This window comes from Pseudonaja textilis, chromosome Z (assembly GCF_049901715.1).
Source record: "Pseudonaja textilis isolate UNSWEBS1 chromosome Z, rPseTex1.2, whole genome shotgun sequence".
NCBI lineage: Eukaryota > Metazoa > Chordata > Lepidosauria > Squamata > Elapidae > Pseudonaja > Pseudonaja textilis.
In genome coordinates this window covers 90,670,671-90,687,571 of record NC_142008.1, presented here as the reverse complement: position 1 = coordinate 90,687,571, position 16,901 = coordinate 90,670,671, and the positions used below count along the sequence as shown (strand labels likewise).

Below are 16,901 nucleotides of genomic sequence, written 5' to 3'. Positions count from 1 at the left end.
ACTCAAAAGTACTTGAAAATTTTAAAGTACAGGATACTAGTACAAGCAGACATAAATTCGATTTTTAGACTGTTATTTTTTCCAGATGAAACTAAATATATTTTGTAGCTAAAAATTTCTTTTTTACAGAAAATTGGGTAAGATCAGAACAGTATTGATATCGTGCCTTTAGACAATATTATTAGAAGGAATTTCAGTCATGATTTTGAATTCAACCATGTTGAATTTAAAACTAATTTTCTATTAAATTTAATATATTAGTATTCTCCCAACATAGTATGTTTATGTCTTTGCTAGAGGCATGAAAGGAGTACAGAATATGTTAGATACTTTGAGGAAATATTAAAAGTAAGATAAACGAAATCAAATTACAATTAGGAGAATTTGTTATGTCTCCTCCAAGGAATCCAGATTGGTGAATTTAAGATTTTTTTTCACTATAGACTTGCAGCAAATCTGTGAGATAGGTTAAGTTACAAATGGCAACATGTGGTGGTTAGGATATTTTTACACTGCAACTCTTGTCAGTCTCACATTGACCTTGATCTTGGCTAATACATAAATCAGAATCACAGATAAGAGCAAACAGCAGAAAAAACAGTTGCAATACTCCTACAGATATCTCTTTCATTCCCAAAGAGACTTCATTTCAGAATTGTTTTTAAAAATACTAGCCGTCTCTTTATCATCAGGAATGTTTCTTCTACCAAGATTAAATATATATTTCACTTTCATTTGCATATTGTTTCCAAGAGCAACTAAATTCAATAGGAACAGGCAGAGTACAAAGTAATAAAAGCCTAAAAATGGCAATAAAATATATAGTAGTTTATAAACACATAACAAATATGATTTAGGCAGCTATGATGAATCATTGAACTAAGCAGTTTTGTTCTATGCCAGGGACAAAGCAGCCTATCAGAAAGGGAGATAAATAAATGTGCAAACCTCTAAAGAAAGGAGCATTTGAAAAAAAATAACATTTAATTCTAAAAGTGCATGCTCAGAAATAAGTTCCATTGGAATAAGTGATCCTGAATAAATCACTAAATCCTAGTTAGCTAAGTTCTGTCTATGGGAGGAAAAAAAATCATTGTAGGGTCAATTAAAATAATAAACAGTGCAAAGATTTTCAGGTTTTCAGAACTCAACAAGCAAACAACAGTTAACACCAGTTAAAGTTCTGTCAGCAATATGGTTCTGTCATTCCCTAACACAAATTCTATTTGGGAAGATCTTCTATTAAATCAAATTTAAAGGCTCCCGGTTTACCTCTCTATGTTTTTTTAATGGGGACAACAAATTATCTGACCTTGCCTTCAAATCAATTTTTCCATGTCATAAATAAGTTGCAAATAAAAACATTAATGTCTCTTATTTCCTTGACTTCCATTATAAGTGAATAGTGTTCTCTAGACCTTCAAAGGCTTATTGATATCCCTACTTAAAACAAATACTTTTCTTTTGGCTATATTAAAAGTTGTGTCCTTTTTTCAGATTCCCCTGGCATCCTGCAGTTTGAGGTCTGCCCCCTTTCTGACTCCTGCTTCAGTGTATCTTTTCAGCATCCTGTTAATGACTCCTTAGTTTGTGGTGAGTTGCAGGAAGGAGGAGGTTTGGGGCAAAATATATGTATAAACTGAGAGTCAGTTTGGTCTAGTGGCTAAAGCACTAGACTAGAAAGCAGTGGCTGTGAGTTCTAGTTCCACCTTAGCTATAAAAGCCAACTGGGTAACTTTGGGCTCAAGTCATCTCACAAGGTTGTTATGGGAGAAATTGGAGGAGGAAGGTATGTTGGATATGTTTGCTGCCTTGAGTTACTTGAAAAAATAATAAAGGCAGGATACAAATAAAAAAATTAACTGGCATTGTTTGAAAATTGAATAATTTTCAGTAACATTCTGCTTATGAATTCTGTCTTTCAGTGGTAATGGATGTACAAGATTCTACCCATGTGAACTGCAAATTGTATAAAGGGCTTTCTGATGCACTCATCTGTACAGATGATTTCATTGCAAAGGTTGTTCAAAGGTATGTCTGCTTAAACAAAAGAAAACTGAAGACTTGAAACCAGTAAAATATAAAAGTGATTATTCAGAGATATATTCAAATAGCTTTCTCCATAAATCCTTCTTTATTATTTTCCTGTTTGATACACTGCTATTTTTCAGATGCTACTCCAATAGCAAAAAAGCTTCCCTCTATGCAACACTATTCTGAATTTACTTTGCCTAATTTTTTCAAAGCTATATAACAGTGGTGGCTAACCTTTTTCGGTTCCTGTGCCGAAAATTGTGCATGCGCAACCAGAAGGCAATGCATGCTCCCCCCTGTGCATGCACATGACACACACACACCCCACACACGCCATGTATCTGCATATGCGAGTGCGATCTCCCCACGTGCCATGCGTCTCTGTGCATGTATGTGTGTCTTCCGCGCACCCCCTGCCCCCCACGCATGTGTGCCACATACCCGACAATCAGCTATTGGGCGGCGGCGCGCACACACATGCACAGTGGGGCTCTTCCAGGTAACCTCTCGCATGGTGGCAGCAGAAGTGGTTCTGCGTGCCACTTCCGGCACTTGCGCCATAGGTTCTCCATTACAGCTGTATAACAAGATTGGCTAAATTCATATATATATTAAGATACAATGTACTTTGTTTTGTTATGGCTTCACATAGTAAATCTTTGCAAGCAGTAGTTTATGGCTTCAAAGTATGTATGAATTGGGCCACTAGCTTGTCCAGTATATGAAAGCGTACAGGTAGTCCTCGACTTACGAACACAACTGAGCCCAAAATTTCTGTTGCTAAGTGATATAGTTGTTAAGTGAGTTTTGTTCCATTTTACGACCTTTCCTGCCACAATTGTTAAGTGAATCATTGCAGTTAAGTTAGTAACATGATTATAAAATGAACCTATCTTTCTTTGACTTAGCTTGTCAGAAGGTCGCAAAAGATGATCTCATGACCCTAGGACACTGCAACCAACCAATATGAACCAGTTGCCAAGTGTCTGAATTTTGATCACCTGACCATGGGAATGCTACATAGGTCATAAATGTGAAAAATGGTCATAAGTCATATTTTTTAGTGCCATTGGAACTTTGAACAATCACCAAATGAATGGTTCTAAGTTGAAGACTGCCTATAACATACCTATGAACCTAATCAGATATAATCACTTTTATGTAGAAGAAAATGCGTATAACCCATGAGATCTTGATATCCCATATTTTTTTCTCATTCAGGATTAGCCAACTTATTTTAAAGCTAGGGACTACATTTATTATATTTTTGTCTAATTGCCTGCGAGAACCAAGAATTGTGGCAATTATGTTGTTATATTCCCAGTAGGGATAAGACTGGAAGATTTACATCTTTCTTTGAATCAGAAACAATATGGAGAGTTAAAGTACATATAGTTCTTTACAACCATTCATTTAGTGACAATTCTATATTCAACAGCATAGAAATAAGTGACCTACAATCAGTTTTCACATTTATGACTATCGTAGTAACCCTACAATCACATGATCAAAATTTGGGCAATTGGCAACCATGTTCTAAAGAAGAAAAAATTAAGTGTATATACTACTCATAAAGCATCTGAACTTGAATTATATTTGGTTAAAAAATGTATAGTTAGACCTACCGTTGTTGGCATCTTTTGTGATAAGAGTAGTTGTGCTTTTCTGAGAAAATTATTAAATAGTAGGACTAAATGTGCTTTTTTACAACATTGTATCTTGCAGGTGTATGTCGATTCCTGTGACTATGAGAGCGATAAGGAGGAAGGCAGAGACAATCCAAGCAGACACACCAGCTTTGTCCCTCATTGCTGAGACAGTTGAAGACATGGTGAAGAAGAATCTGCCTCCTGCTAGCAGCCCAGGATATGGCATGACTACTGGCAACAACCCAATGAGTGGCACCACCACCCCAACCAGTACTTTCCCTGGGGGCCCCATCTCCACTTTATTCAGTATGAGCATGGGCATCAAAGATCGGCATGATTCAGTGGGACATGGGGAGGACTTCAGCAAAGTGTCTCAGAACCCCATTCTTACAAGTTTGCTGCAAATCACAGGAAATGTAGGCTCTACTATTGGCTCTAGTCCCACTCCTCCACACCACACACCTCCCCCTGTGTCATCTCCTGCAAGCAACACCAAAAATCATCCAATGCTTATGAATCTTTTGAAGGACAATGCTGCTCAAGATTTCTCAACTCTTTATGGAAGCAGTCCACTTGAGAGACAGAACTCTTCTTCTGGCTCTCCAAGGATGGAAATGGGACCAGGGGGCAATAAGCAAAAAAAGAAAAAATCACGTGTGTTAGTGGATAAACCAAAGCATCAAACTGAAGATGACTTTCAGAGAGAGCTGTTTTCTATGGATGTTGATTCCCAGAACCCTATATTTGATGTCAATATGACCACTGACACTTTAGATACTCCTCATATTACTCCAGCACCCAGTCAGTGCAGCACCCCTCCAACAACTTATCCACAATCTATACCTCATGCCCAACCCAGTATTCAGAGAATGGTCCGGCTCTCCAGTTCAGACAGCATTGGTGCTGATGTTACAGATATTCTTTCTGACATAGCAGAAGAAGCATCCAAATTGCCGAATACCAATGAAGATTGTCCTCCTATTGGGACACCAATAAGGGACTCATCCAGTTCTGGGCATTCACAAAGTGCCCTTTTTGATCCAGATGTTTTTCAGTCAAATAACAGTGAAAACCCATACACTGATCCAGCTGATTTGATTGCTGATGCTACTGTGAGCCCAAATAGTGACTCTTCAAATCAGTTCTTCCCAGATGGAGTTGACTTCAATCCTGATCTCCTGAACAGCCAGAGCCAAAGCGGTTTTGGAGAAGACTATTTTGATGATAGCAGCCAGAGCGGAGACGCTGATGACTTCAAGGGCTTTGCACCGCAAACGATAAGTACTCTGGGTGTGCAAGTACTGGGGGGAGATGGAGGGGAGAGTAAGTTCAAGGCAAGCAGCCAAGCGGACACAGTCGACTTTAGTATTATCACTGCTACCAGCAAGGCTCTGGGAGCCTCTGATGTATTGGAACATCATAGTGGAAGCCAGAGCCCCTTACTGAGTATGGGAGAATTGGGGAAAGAAAAATCACAGAAGCGGGTCAAAGAGGGTAATGGAACTGGGAGTTCTTTAATGGGCCCTGGGCTGGATGGCAAGGGTGGAAAACGCAATCGCACCCCATCCAGTGATGGAAAGAGTAAAGAAAAGGTCCAGAAGCGGAGGAAGGTAGAGCCAGAAGGCAAATCTCCTTCTCATAGTACATCCACCAGACCTTTCACCCCACCAGCAAGCACAGGTGGCTCAAAATCTCCTGGAAGTTCAGGCAGGTCTCAAACACCCCCTGGGGTAGCTACTCCTCCCATCCCTAAAATCACCATCCAGATTCCCAAGGGAACAGTGACTGTTGGCAAACCTTCCCATGGGCAGTACACAAGCAGTGGCTCAGTCTCTTCTTTGAGCAGCAAAAGTCATCACAGTCATTCCTCCTCCTCCTCTTCGTCCTCCTCGTCATCGTCATCCTCTTCGTCTTCCTCCTCGACGTCAGGCAAAATAAAGAGCAGCAAGTCGGATGGGTCTTCGGGGTCCAAGATGAGCGGCAGCCTCTACTCAGGCCAAGGCAGCTCTGGTTCAGGTCAGTCCAAAAGCTCCACCCAATCAGTGGGCAAGCCCGGGTCCTCCCCAATCACAAAACACGGCCTCAGCAGCGGCTCTGGAGGTACCAAGATCAAACCTCAAGGGAAGCCTTCATCGCTTATGAACCCTTCCATGAGTAAACCAAACATTTCTCCTTCTCATTCTAGACCCTCGGGCGGTTCTGACAAGCTGGCCTCTCCGATGAAACCTGTTCCAGGTACTCCCCCGTCATCTAAAGCAAAGTCCCCTATTAGTTCCGGTTCTGGAGGTACACACATTCCTGGGACAGGATCAAGTTCAAGCATGAAGTCATCTTCAGGGATGGGATCTTCCAGTTCCACATCCCAGAAGCCTCCTCCTTCAAATTCTTCAATGGGATCTTCATCTTCCTTTTCATCTGGCAGCTCTTCCATGTCTTCATCTCAGAATCAACATGGGAGTTCCAAAGGCAAGTCTCCAAGCCGAAACAAAAAGCCATCTCTGACTGCTGTCATTGACAAACTCAAACATGGGGTTGTCACTAGTGGCCCCACAGGGGAAGATTCAGTGGATGGACAGATGGTCCAGAATTCCAGTTCATCAGGCCACTCCATGTCCTCTAAGCACAATCTGTCAGGAAATGAATTGCAGGGGAAACGAGAACGAAGTGACAAGGAGAAATCCAAAGTCCCTGCTTCAGGAGGTTCCACTGAATCTTCCAAGAAAGCATCTGATTCAAAGAGTGTTGGAAGCACTGGAGTGGCCAAAATCATCATCAGTAAACATGATGGCGGTTCTCCTAGTATTAAAGCCAAAGTTACCTTGCAGAAACCTGGGGAAGGAAGTGGGGATGGCTTAAGGCCTCAGATGTCATCTTCCAAAAATTATGGATCACCCCTGATAAGTGGATCAACTCCAAAACATGAGCGCTGTTCTCCTAGCCACAGTAAGTCACCTGCATATACACCCCAAAATATTGACAGTGAGAGTGAATCTGGATCATCTATAGCAGAAAAATCCTATCAGAATAGCCCCAGCTCTGATGATGGAGTTAGGCCTCTTCCAGAATATAGCTCAGAAAAGCATAAAAAACACAAAAAGGAAAAGAAGAAACTGAAAGATAAAGACCGTGACAGGGATCGTGACAAAGAGAGAGACAAAAAGAAATCTCACAACATAAAGCCAGAAAGCTGGTCTAAATCTCCCATCTCTTCAGAACAGTCCCTGTCTATGACAAGCAGTGCCATCCTTACATCAGATAGACCATCTAGGCCCAGCCCTGATTTCTTAATTGGGGAGGAAGATGATGATCTCATGGATGTTGCCCTGATAAGGAATTGAGAATATTTGTAAATTGTGTGTATGTGATACATTTAATTTATGTTTTTTAAAAAATAAAAATGTGAGCATGGGTTCAAGTAAATCAAACCTGATTTGGACAGCTAATGAGGTGTGTGTGTGTATGTGTATGAGAGAGAGAGAGAGAGATACACGGAGAGAGAGAAAAAACACTTCTATCTATATTGGAAACCTGTCTACCAAGAGCCTCTGCCACAAAAAAACCCTGTTTGGTTATAAATCTGTCACTTGTTCACAAGATTGCATTCCTTTAGGCAGAGGATGAACATTACCTTTTTAGCAGAAATAGATCTTCATTGCACCACTTTTTATATTTCTATTTGGTGCTTAATTTTAATCCTTTTTAAATATTTAGAGCTTGGTTTTTATTATTCATATTGGGTAGAGATTTTCATTAACCGATTATTGGAAGCAATTTAGTGCCTGATATTTCTCTAGTTCTTTTAGGTGCTGACACATTTCTTTTTAAGAAAAACAAAAACACCCAATCTGATAAAAATTTACAGATAGCACCAACTTTGGCACTCATCCAAAAGGGTGAAGTATTTTGATATATATGTGTGTGTTATACCTATAAGGTAATTTGACTTTCTCTTCGTATTATAAAACTGAATTTTTTAAGAGTATCTGTGTTGAATTTTATGTCTGTTTTCTGTGTAACAGTTACACAGTAAAGATTATCATTTGATAAGAAGCAGAAAGGGATGGTTTTAGAAACTCTTGAACACAGAATTTAAATACTTCTGGTCTGTTTAATTTTGTATGTATATACAAACTACAAAGGAGAGACTTCTAATAGTGAGCATCATGTCCGTTTGCTTCAATGAGTATATTTTTTTAACATATCCTGAGATAATATGAGTCCTCTTTGATGTATAAGCCACTCTAGAAATGTAATGTTCTTGATCATATAACAGGAGTCACTAGTACAGTATTTTAAAGAGTTGTGTTAGTTCCCAAGAGTTTGGCCAGCTCATTACCTCCTTTCATGTTAGCGGAATAACATTGAAAGCATCTAGGAAAAGCACCCTTGTTTGCACTGTTATATTTTGTCATAGGAAATGAACTGAGACTCCATAGACTTCCAATATTACATATGCATCTGTTTACCAATCAATACTTCCTGTCTTTTATATTTTAACACTAACATTTGCCCAGTATTTTGAAAAATTGCACAGCTCAGCACTCTATATGCATCTGGATTAGGCAATGGCAGTATATGGCCATATCTGTACTGATAGATTAAACTGTGGCCTTAGGACTATGCATTCTAAATAAATTGTTTTTTTTTACAAGGTATTATCTGGTTAGTCTATCTATTCTTGGATTCTGTTTATTCATGAAATATGAGGCAGCTTTCATTTAATCTGGTATCCTACAAAATATAAATCCTTACATTTCCAGTCAGCTAATTAAGAAATCTGATAGCTTAGCCTTACACTTCTGGCAGTGCCAGCTTGGATAATGCTGCTCTAAGATACAATGGAGATAACACTAACTGTACTTTCTTTGTATTGCATTCTTGCTTTCTTGTTTTTCAAATTTAGAGCAAGTTACATTATTGTGTCCTTACAGTTGGTTAATTGAATTGCACACAAAATCTATGAAATAGTAAGAATTATTTAACTGATATTCCTTATATAGCACCATATTACAGACTTGCAATTTTTTATTGGTCAGGTTGTCATGTGTTCAATTTCTATAGTATTTTTAATTGAAATGCAAAGTTCTAAATAACAGCAGCATAGGATTTTCAAAAGCAAAACTTCATGAAAAGCTTGCTATAATTCCAGGCATAGTATCATATATAGAGAATAGAGATTCTCTGTCATTTGCAAGAATTTTTGAAAATATCAATGGTAATAAGCAAACATAAATACACCGGTTCTTTAAATCAGGATCTACAACCCCCGGCCCCCAGCCTGTTTGTAACTGGGCTTCACAAGCAGTGTGCAGGCAAGACCAGCTCCACATGTACAAGTGGTGGACCTGCACACAAGTGCGCTTGCTGCGCAGCTTGCAGAGAAACATTGTCACCACTGCCTGTCCTCAAAGCCAGAAAGGTTGGGGACCGCTGCTTTAAATATTGTGTCTGCCTTTCAGTGAAGATATAACAGTATTGGCTCTAGATCCATTTTATCAATTGGCATTAAAACCAGTATGCTGTCAGAGTCATATATTCCCCTTATATATTGAGTTGCCCAAACATGTGGCACATAATAGGATGTTCTTTTTTTCTTTTGTATATGTTAGATTGAACCAATGTGTTAACTCTAGAGTTTGCTATCACATGATTAAAAAGAATAATTTTCAAAAGAATTTACTTATTCACAATATTTCAAATCCCTCAGTATTGTCAAACCAAACATTAAGAAATTAAGATAGGAGAGCTACATGTTTAAATCTCAATTGCAGCATCTTACAGATTTTTTTTTCCATGTAAATATATGACTTTTACTTTCACTGTATGAACAATTTGTATAAAGCCTGCTTCCCATGACAGGTGGTTAAGGAATATATTGTATAGCAATGTTTTAGCTTCTTGAAAAGTATTTTAAACTATATGTTGGGTTTTACATATAAATAAATTTGTTTGGTAGAAATATTTGCCTCATTTTGATTATTGCATTTTTAATATCATTTTCTATGCGGAGGAAATTCTGATTATTAAATGCTATTTTGGAAAGTCTGTTGAAATCCTGACATAACTATAATATCTAAAATTAACTGGAAAGTGTAAATAATTGTGTAATAGTGTAATAATTCTTATCCTCATCAATAATTGTACACAATATAATTGCAAATGCTACATCCTTTGATTATTTGGGGGGTTCATGGCAATAACATAAGATTTAATGCAGTAAAAACCATTTGTCTATCCTTTTTTTGTTCCTTCATTTTTGCTCTTTTGTTCCTGAAGACTTCATTACTAGTTTTATTTATTTTTATTTATTTATTTGATTTGTCAATCGCTTACAAGATAATAGTTATAAGTATAAACATAGTTATGAATACATTAAATGGATACATATTAGAAAAATAAAAAGAAACAATAGGACAGGGACAGTAGGCATGTTGGTGCACTTATGCATGCCCTCTACAGACCTCTTAGGAAAGGGGTGAGGTCAATAGTAGACAGTCTAAGGTTAAAGTTTGTGGGGTTAGGGGAAGAAACCACAGAGTCAGGTAGAGTATTCCAGACATTGACCACTCTTTTGCTGAAGTCTTATTTCCTGCAATCAAGTTTGGTGCAATTTACCTTGAGTTTGTATACCTTGTGTGCTCTTGTATTGTTATGGTTGAAGCTGAAGTATTCATTGACAGGTAGGTCATTGCAATGTATGATTTTATATACCGTACTTAGATCAGACTGAAGGCGGCATAGTTCTACATTTTCTAGGTCTAGAATTTCAAGTCTGGTAGCATAAGATATTCTGCAGCAAGTAGAGGAGTGGAGAACTCTTCTTTTGAAATATTTTTGGACTTTCTCAACTGTGTTAATATCAGATACGTAATGTGGGTTCCAGACTGATGAGGTGTATTCAAGTATTGGTCTAGCAAATGTTTTGTATGCTCTAGTTAGTGGTATATTACCAGAGAAAAAGCTACATAGGATTAGGTTAACAACTCTTAACGCCTTTTTGACTATGTAGTTACAGTGGGCTCTAGCACTTAGATCACTAGAGGTCCAAGGTCCTTGACAGAGTTTCGATCATCAACAAGATCTTGACTATTCAGCTTGTATTTTATTTTCTGATTATTTTTTTGGCCAATATGTAAGACAGAGCATTTATTTGTGAAATTTGAAGTTGCCATTTGTTTGACCCTTCTGATACATAGTTGGGGTCTTTTTGAAGGGTAGCAGTATTGTCTGTGATGTTGAATAGCTTTACATCATCAGTGAAGAGAACACAGTTGCTCTTAATATGATCACAGAGGTCATTTAAGTAGAGTATGAAGAGAGTTGGTCCTAGAATACTGCCTTGGGGGACACCACTGTTGACAGGTACAGAATTTGATAGGACACTCCCAATTTTGACCATTTGTTGTCTGTTTGACAGGAATGCTTCTATCCAGTTATGCAGTTGTCCAGAGATACCATAAGATTTTAGTTTTAGTAATAGTTTGTCGTGTACCACTGAATCAAAGACTTTACAAAAGTCTATGTAGATTGCGTCTATTGCTTTGCCCTGATCGAGTTGTGTAGTCCATATGTTTTTGCAGTGTAAGAGTTGCAGATTACAGGAAACCAAATTGTTTATTATAGAGAGTAGGTTGTTTGTCTCTAAGTGGAGGATAATGGATTGGTTAATAATTGATTCCATGACTTTACAGGTGACGCAGCATAAAGAGATTGGTCTGTAATTTTCTTTTCTTTTTTTTAAACAAATTTTATTAATTTTACAATTAAAAAAAAACAAATCTACAACATATACACAAATAACAAAACCAGAAAAAAGCAAGAAAGAGAGAAAGAAAGAAACACGAAAAGAAAGGAAAAGATAGAAGGGAGGGTGAACATTTAAAAACATTTTCCTTTTTGACAGTTTGTAACATCTTTTCTTCTTAAATTGTATCATATACGCACATCTTATCCGTATCTATATTTGGATTGCACTCAAATAGTTTATCTCATTCTTTTTTTTATACCTTATAATACACGATCTATCTTTGGTCTAACCACTTGTACCAGGAATTCCAGTTGTTGTAATATATTGAAGACTCTTTGTTTTTTAGGGCTAGGGTTAGTTTGTCCATTTCTGCACAATTTGAAATTTTCTGGATGATCATCTGTTCTGTAGGTATGTGACATAGTTTCCAGCACTGAGCAAACGCTAGCCTGGCCGCTGTTAAGATATATATTATTATATACTTCATCTTTTTTGGTAATTGTTTGTCAAAAATCCTTAATAGGAAGGACTCTGGTTTATATTCAGTTTGTTCTTTGGTTATCTCCTCTAGCCATTTTCTAATTCTTTGCCAGTATTTCTGGATTTCTTTACATGACCACCACATGTGGAAAAAGGTTCCGTCTATACTTTTACATTTCCCACACTTTGGACTCGTGTCGGGGTGCATCTTCACCAACCTCGAAGGGGGAAGGTGCCATCTGTAAAACATTTTGTATGCATTTTCTTTATAAGCTGCCGATTTTGTGATCTTGTTGTTTCTGTTCCAAATCCTTTCCCATTCTGTTAATGTAATACTCCGTCCAATGTTCCTGCTCCAAGCTATCATATTTCCTTTGACTATCTCTTGTTCTAATTCCACTTCTAGTAAGTATTTGTAAAATTTAGTTATATTTTTTTTTGTTTGATCCTAATAAAATTTTATCTAAGTGCTGGAGTTTGTTATAAATTCCGAAATCTTTGTTATCTTGTTTATATCTACTATGGATTTGGAGGTATACCCACTGGTCAATTTTAAATCCTTGCTCTTGTAATTCTTGTCGTGTTTTCAGTTTTCCTTGTGAATCTAATAAGTCTTTGTATTTAATCATTTTTGTGATGTCCAAATTGTTGGGATGAACCATTGCCTCCATTGTCAATAGCCAAATCGGTACTTTTAAGAAGTGTTTTTTCTGTACTTTTTTCCAATTGGTTAGTAGTGAATCTCTAATTAGGTGTCTATGAAAATATGACAGATTGGGTTTCCCCACCTCCCACAAGAAGGCGTGCCAACCTCTCTGCAAATCGTGACTTTCTAATAATAGTGTTCTTTTGTTAAGTAAGTTCACCCAATCTTTTAACCATAATAAAGTAGCTGCCGTATAATATAGTTCCCAGTTTGGAAGTGCTAATCCCCCTCTGCTCTTCAGATCCTGTAATGCCTTTACATTAATTCTAGCTTTCTTTCCTTGCCAAATTAATTTGAGTGTTATCTTATTTAGTTCTTTGAAAAAACTTTTATGCAATTTAATTGGAATTGTCTGAAATAGGTATAAGAATTTTGGCAAAATATTCATTTTGATAGAAGCAATCCTGCCCGATAGTGAAAGTTGCAACCTGCTCCAAGATTCTAAATCTTTCTTCACTTGTTGCAACGATTTGTCATAGTTATTCTCTTTGAGTGTTTTACATTGTGGTGTTAGCCATATTCCTAAATATTTGACTTTCTTTGTTACCTGTATTCCCATACTTACCTCTAATTCTTTTTTCAGGTCTTCTGTTAAGATTTGGTCATTAATTTTGTTTTTTTTCCTATTGATTTTAAGTCCTGCTACTGCGCCGAATTGTTCTAATTCTTTTATCAATTTGTATCCTTTTTCTATTGGTTCCTCCAAAAAGAAGACCATATCATCAGCAAACGCATGTAATTTGTACTCTTCTGCTTTAATTTTCAATCCTTTAATTTCGGGATTTTGCCTGATATGTGTTAAAAGTGTTTCTAGAGCGAATATAAAGAGAAGAGGTGAGAGAGGGCAGCCCTGTCTAACACCTTTTTCTATTTTTATTGGACCTATGTGTTCCCCATTTGTTAAGATGTTAGCCTGCTGTATGTCGTAAATTGTTGTTATGATATTTTCAAATTAAGTGCCTAGATTCATATTATAAATTTTTTGAATTAAGAACTGCCAATTTAGGTTATCGAATGCTTTTTCTGCATCTAAAAACATAAGTGTGAATTGTTTCTCAGGGTGAGCTTCATAAAATTCTAAGACATCTATTACTGTTCTTAAATTATTCTTTATTTGTCTAATCAGGAGGAATCCATTTTGGTCTTCATGTATGTGTGGATTTAAAACTTGTTTTAGTCTAGTGGCTATAATGGAGGAGAGTGTTTTATAATCAGTATTTAGGAGTGAAATTGGTCTGTAGTTGTTAATATATCTGTGGTCAGCTTCCTCCTTTGGGATCAGCGAAATCAATGCTCCCTTCCACGAGTCTGGCATCTTAGCTGCTAGTAGTACCTTGTTGAACACTTCCATCATCAGTGGTCCAATTAATTCCATTATTGCTTTATATAATTCTGCCGGAATCCCATCTGGCCCTGGGGTTTTATTATTACTTTCATTCTCTATTGCTGATTTCAATTCAGACCATGTAATATCTTTATTTAATAATTCTATCCATTCCTCTCCAATTACTTTGTCATTCATTTCCTCTAAGTAAGTTCCTATTTTATCCTCATTAACTTCTTCCTTTGTATATAACTTTTCAAAATATTTGTGAATGATGTCTTTTTTCTTTTCTATCTCATGTTGTAAGTCGCCCTTCTCGACTATTAATTGGTATATCAATCTCTTTTCTTTCCCTTTTTTAAGTTTATGAGATAACCATCTTCCTGGTTTGTTTGCATATTCAAAATAAATTTGTTTAGTCGTTTTCAAATTTATTTCCATTTTTTCTTGTTCCAATAAGTTCAATTTATGTTTAGTTGTTATTAACTGATTTTGTATTCTTTGGTTTTTAGGGGTTTTTATATAATTGGATTTCTAATTCCTTAATTTGTTGTTGTAATTTATTTTGTTGAGCATATTTTCTTTTATTTCTCATGGCATTATAAGAGATTGTTATTCCTCTTATGACTGCCTTCAATGTATCCCAAATATTTTGTTTCGAGGTTGCATCGTTATCATTTTCCTTTAGGAAATAATTTAGTTCCTCTTTAAGCTTATTAATATACTCTTCTTCTCTTATTAATTGAGTGTTTAATGTCCATCTTTTCTTTGATTTTCTCCTGCCTTTCCAAATTATTTGAATTGGGTTATGGTCGGCCCATTCATTTGGTAAAATTTCGATTCCTTTTATTTCATTTGCAATTTCCCCATTCATCCAGGCCATATCTATTCTTGTCCATATTTTATGCGGGTTAGAGTAATATGTAAATTGTTTGTCTTCTGGGTTTAATTTTCTCCATAAATCTAGTAAATTTAGTTCTTTCATCATTTCCTTACAAGTCTTTCTTGTTCTTACTCGCATTACTATGGTCCTTTTGGCAATCAGCAATAGAGTTAAAATCACCTATCATACAGATGTTCCTTTTTTCAAATCCTATTATTTTTTGGTGTAAATATTTTAAAAATTTTCCTTGTTCTTCATTAGGTGCATAAATTGCTACCAATAGAAATGAAATATTAATCGAGATTTGTAAAACCAGAGTTCTTCCTTCCGGGTCTGACCAAATTAGATCTGCTTTTAGGTCATCTTTCACGTATATTGCAATTCCTTTTTTTGTTTATCTGCTGGTGCCGTAAATAACTTCCCTAGTTTCAGGAAAATTAAATATTTTTCATCATTTTTCCTAATATGAGTTTCTTGTAAACATGTCGGCGTTTTGTTTAATTAGTTTAGCTAATATCCTTTTCCTTTTAGTTGTTGAATTTAAACCATTTATATTGATAGATAGGAGTTTCTTTTCTTCCTCCATTTAGCTAGGTCTGTTTCGCTTTTTGTCTTGTGATAATTCGGCTCTCTCCTTGTAGTTGTTGTGGGATTGGTTCTTCTCTCTCTTGATGTGGGTAGTCGTTCCCTTGGTTTTGGTGGGGTCCTTCTTTTTTATTTCTATGGCGATTTCGGTCTTCCTGCAAATTTCTTTTGGATTCCTCCTTGGTATTTTGATCTTCCGTGCCTACTAACTGTTCGTAGAAGTCTTGTGCCCATTCCATAGAGTCTATTTTGATTTTCCTTTCTTTCCATGTTATTAACATCCCTTCCAGGATTAACCATTTGAATGGGATTCCTTTTTGATTTAAATAACTGGCTAGGAATTTATAATCTTGTCTTATTTCCCTCACTTTCCTTGGGATTTGCTTGAGGATCATAATCTCTTTGCCCTTGTACATTATTGTTCCATCTCTCGACAGTCTAAGTATTATATCTCTCATACTTCTTCTTGCGAAACGGATGTGAACCTCTCTCGGACATTTATGGCGTCTTGTGTAATTGGTACTGACCCTATAAACTTCATCAAATTCCCTGAGTATATTGTCTTTCTCTTTTCCTAACAGTTCGGCCAGTATTTCTGCCATTAGCTGCTCTAGTTCTTCATCCTTCGATTCCTCCACATTCTGAAATCTCAGGTATGCAGCTGTCTTGTCCATTTCTAGGTAGACCAGGGAATCTTCCACTTCCTTGCTTACATTTTTTAATTCTTCGTCTACCCTTTCTAGATTCTTTTCCATTCATTCTGTCCTTGTCTCTATTTCTTTTATCATTGTTTCATTTTTTTCCATAGCCTGTTGTAATGTCCCAATCTTGTCTTCTACCTTAAGTATGTCCGCTTTCATCTCAGCTTTTAGCTTTCCCATCGCTTTTAATTCGATGATATCCACTCTTGTTTCATTATGATTTTTTTTTTGAAAAAAAGTTTTATTGACAACCAACAAAAACACATAAAACATAAAAACATCATCCTCCTTCATGAATTTACAGACAGTGTATCGGTTGGTTTACCACTTTTTTGTGTGCATGCATCCATTTCGTAGTCTCCATTGTAGTTATATTACATAATAGCTCATATTATCAATCAACAATTATATAGCCGGATATCATTATTAAACAATCATTTGACTATAATTTTATTAATTCATACTTGAACGAGATAACTATAATTTACTTAATTTATTTTATAACAAATCATAAAGTCATGCCAAGTCTATCTTAATAAAATTTTATAAAGATAGTATCAAAAAAAGAAATATATATTCATTATTTCCTAAGTTTCTAAATATTCTATTATTATATTTTATTATCTAGCCATTGATAGAAAAGGTCCCAAACTTCATAGAATTGCTTATCTTCTTGTTCTCTAATTTCAAATGTCAATCTACTCATTTCAGCATATTCCAATATTTTCTTAATAATTTCTTCCTCTGATGGTATTTTCTCACTCTTCCAATTTTTAGCAAATACAATCCTAG

The 16,901-nt window shown here is 36.3% G+C and overlaps 1 protein-coding gene across 1 annotated transcript in view; it reads left to right on the top strand.

The window, feature by feature from the left end:
• The window catches only part of MED1 (mediator complex subunit 1), a 35,368-nt gene extending 25,726 nt beyond the window's left edge, over positions 1-9,642 (top strand). Inside the window, exons 15-17 of the mRNA XM_026717487.2 lie at positions 1,498-1,593; positions 1,926-2,031; positions 3,760-9,642. Of these exons, the coding sequence (XP_026573272.1) occupies positions 1,498-1,593; positions 1,926-2,031; positions 3,760-7,021 (3,464 nt within the window). The 3' untranslated portion in view covers positions 7,022-9,642. The remainder of the gene's footprint in view (positions 1-1,497; positions 1,594-1,925; positions 2,032-3,759) is intronic.
• Positions 9,643-16,901: the final 7,259 nt, after the last annotated feature.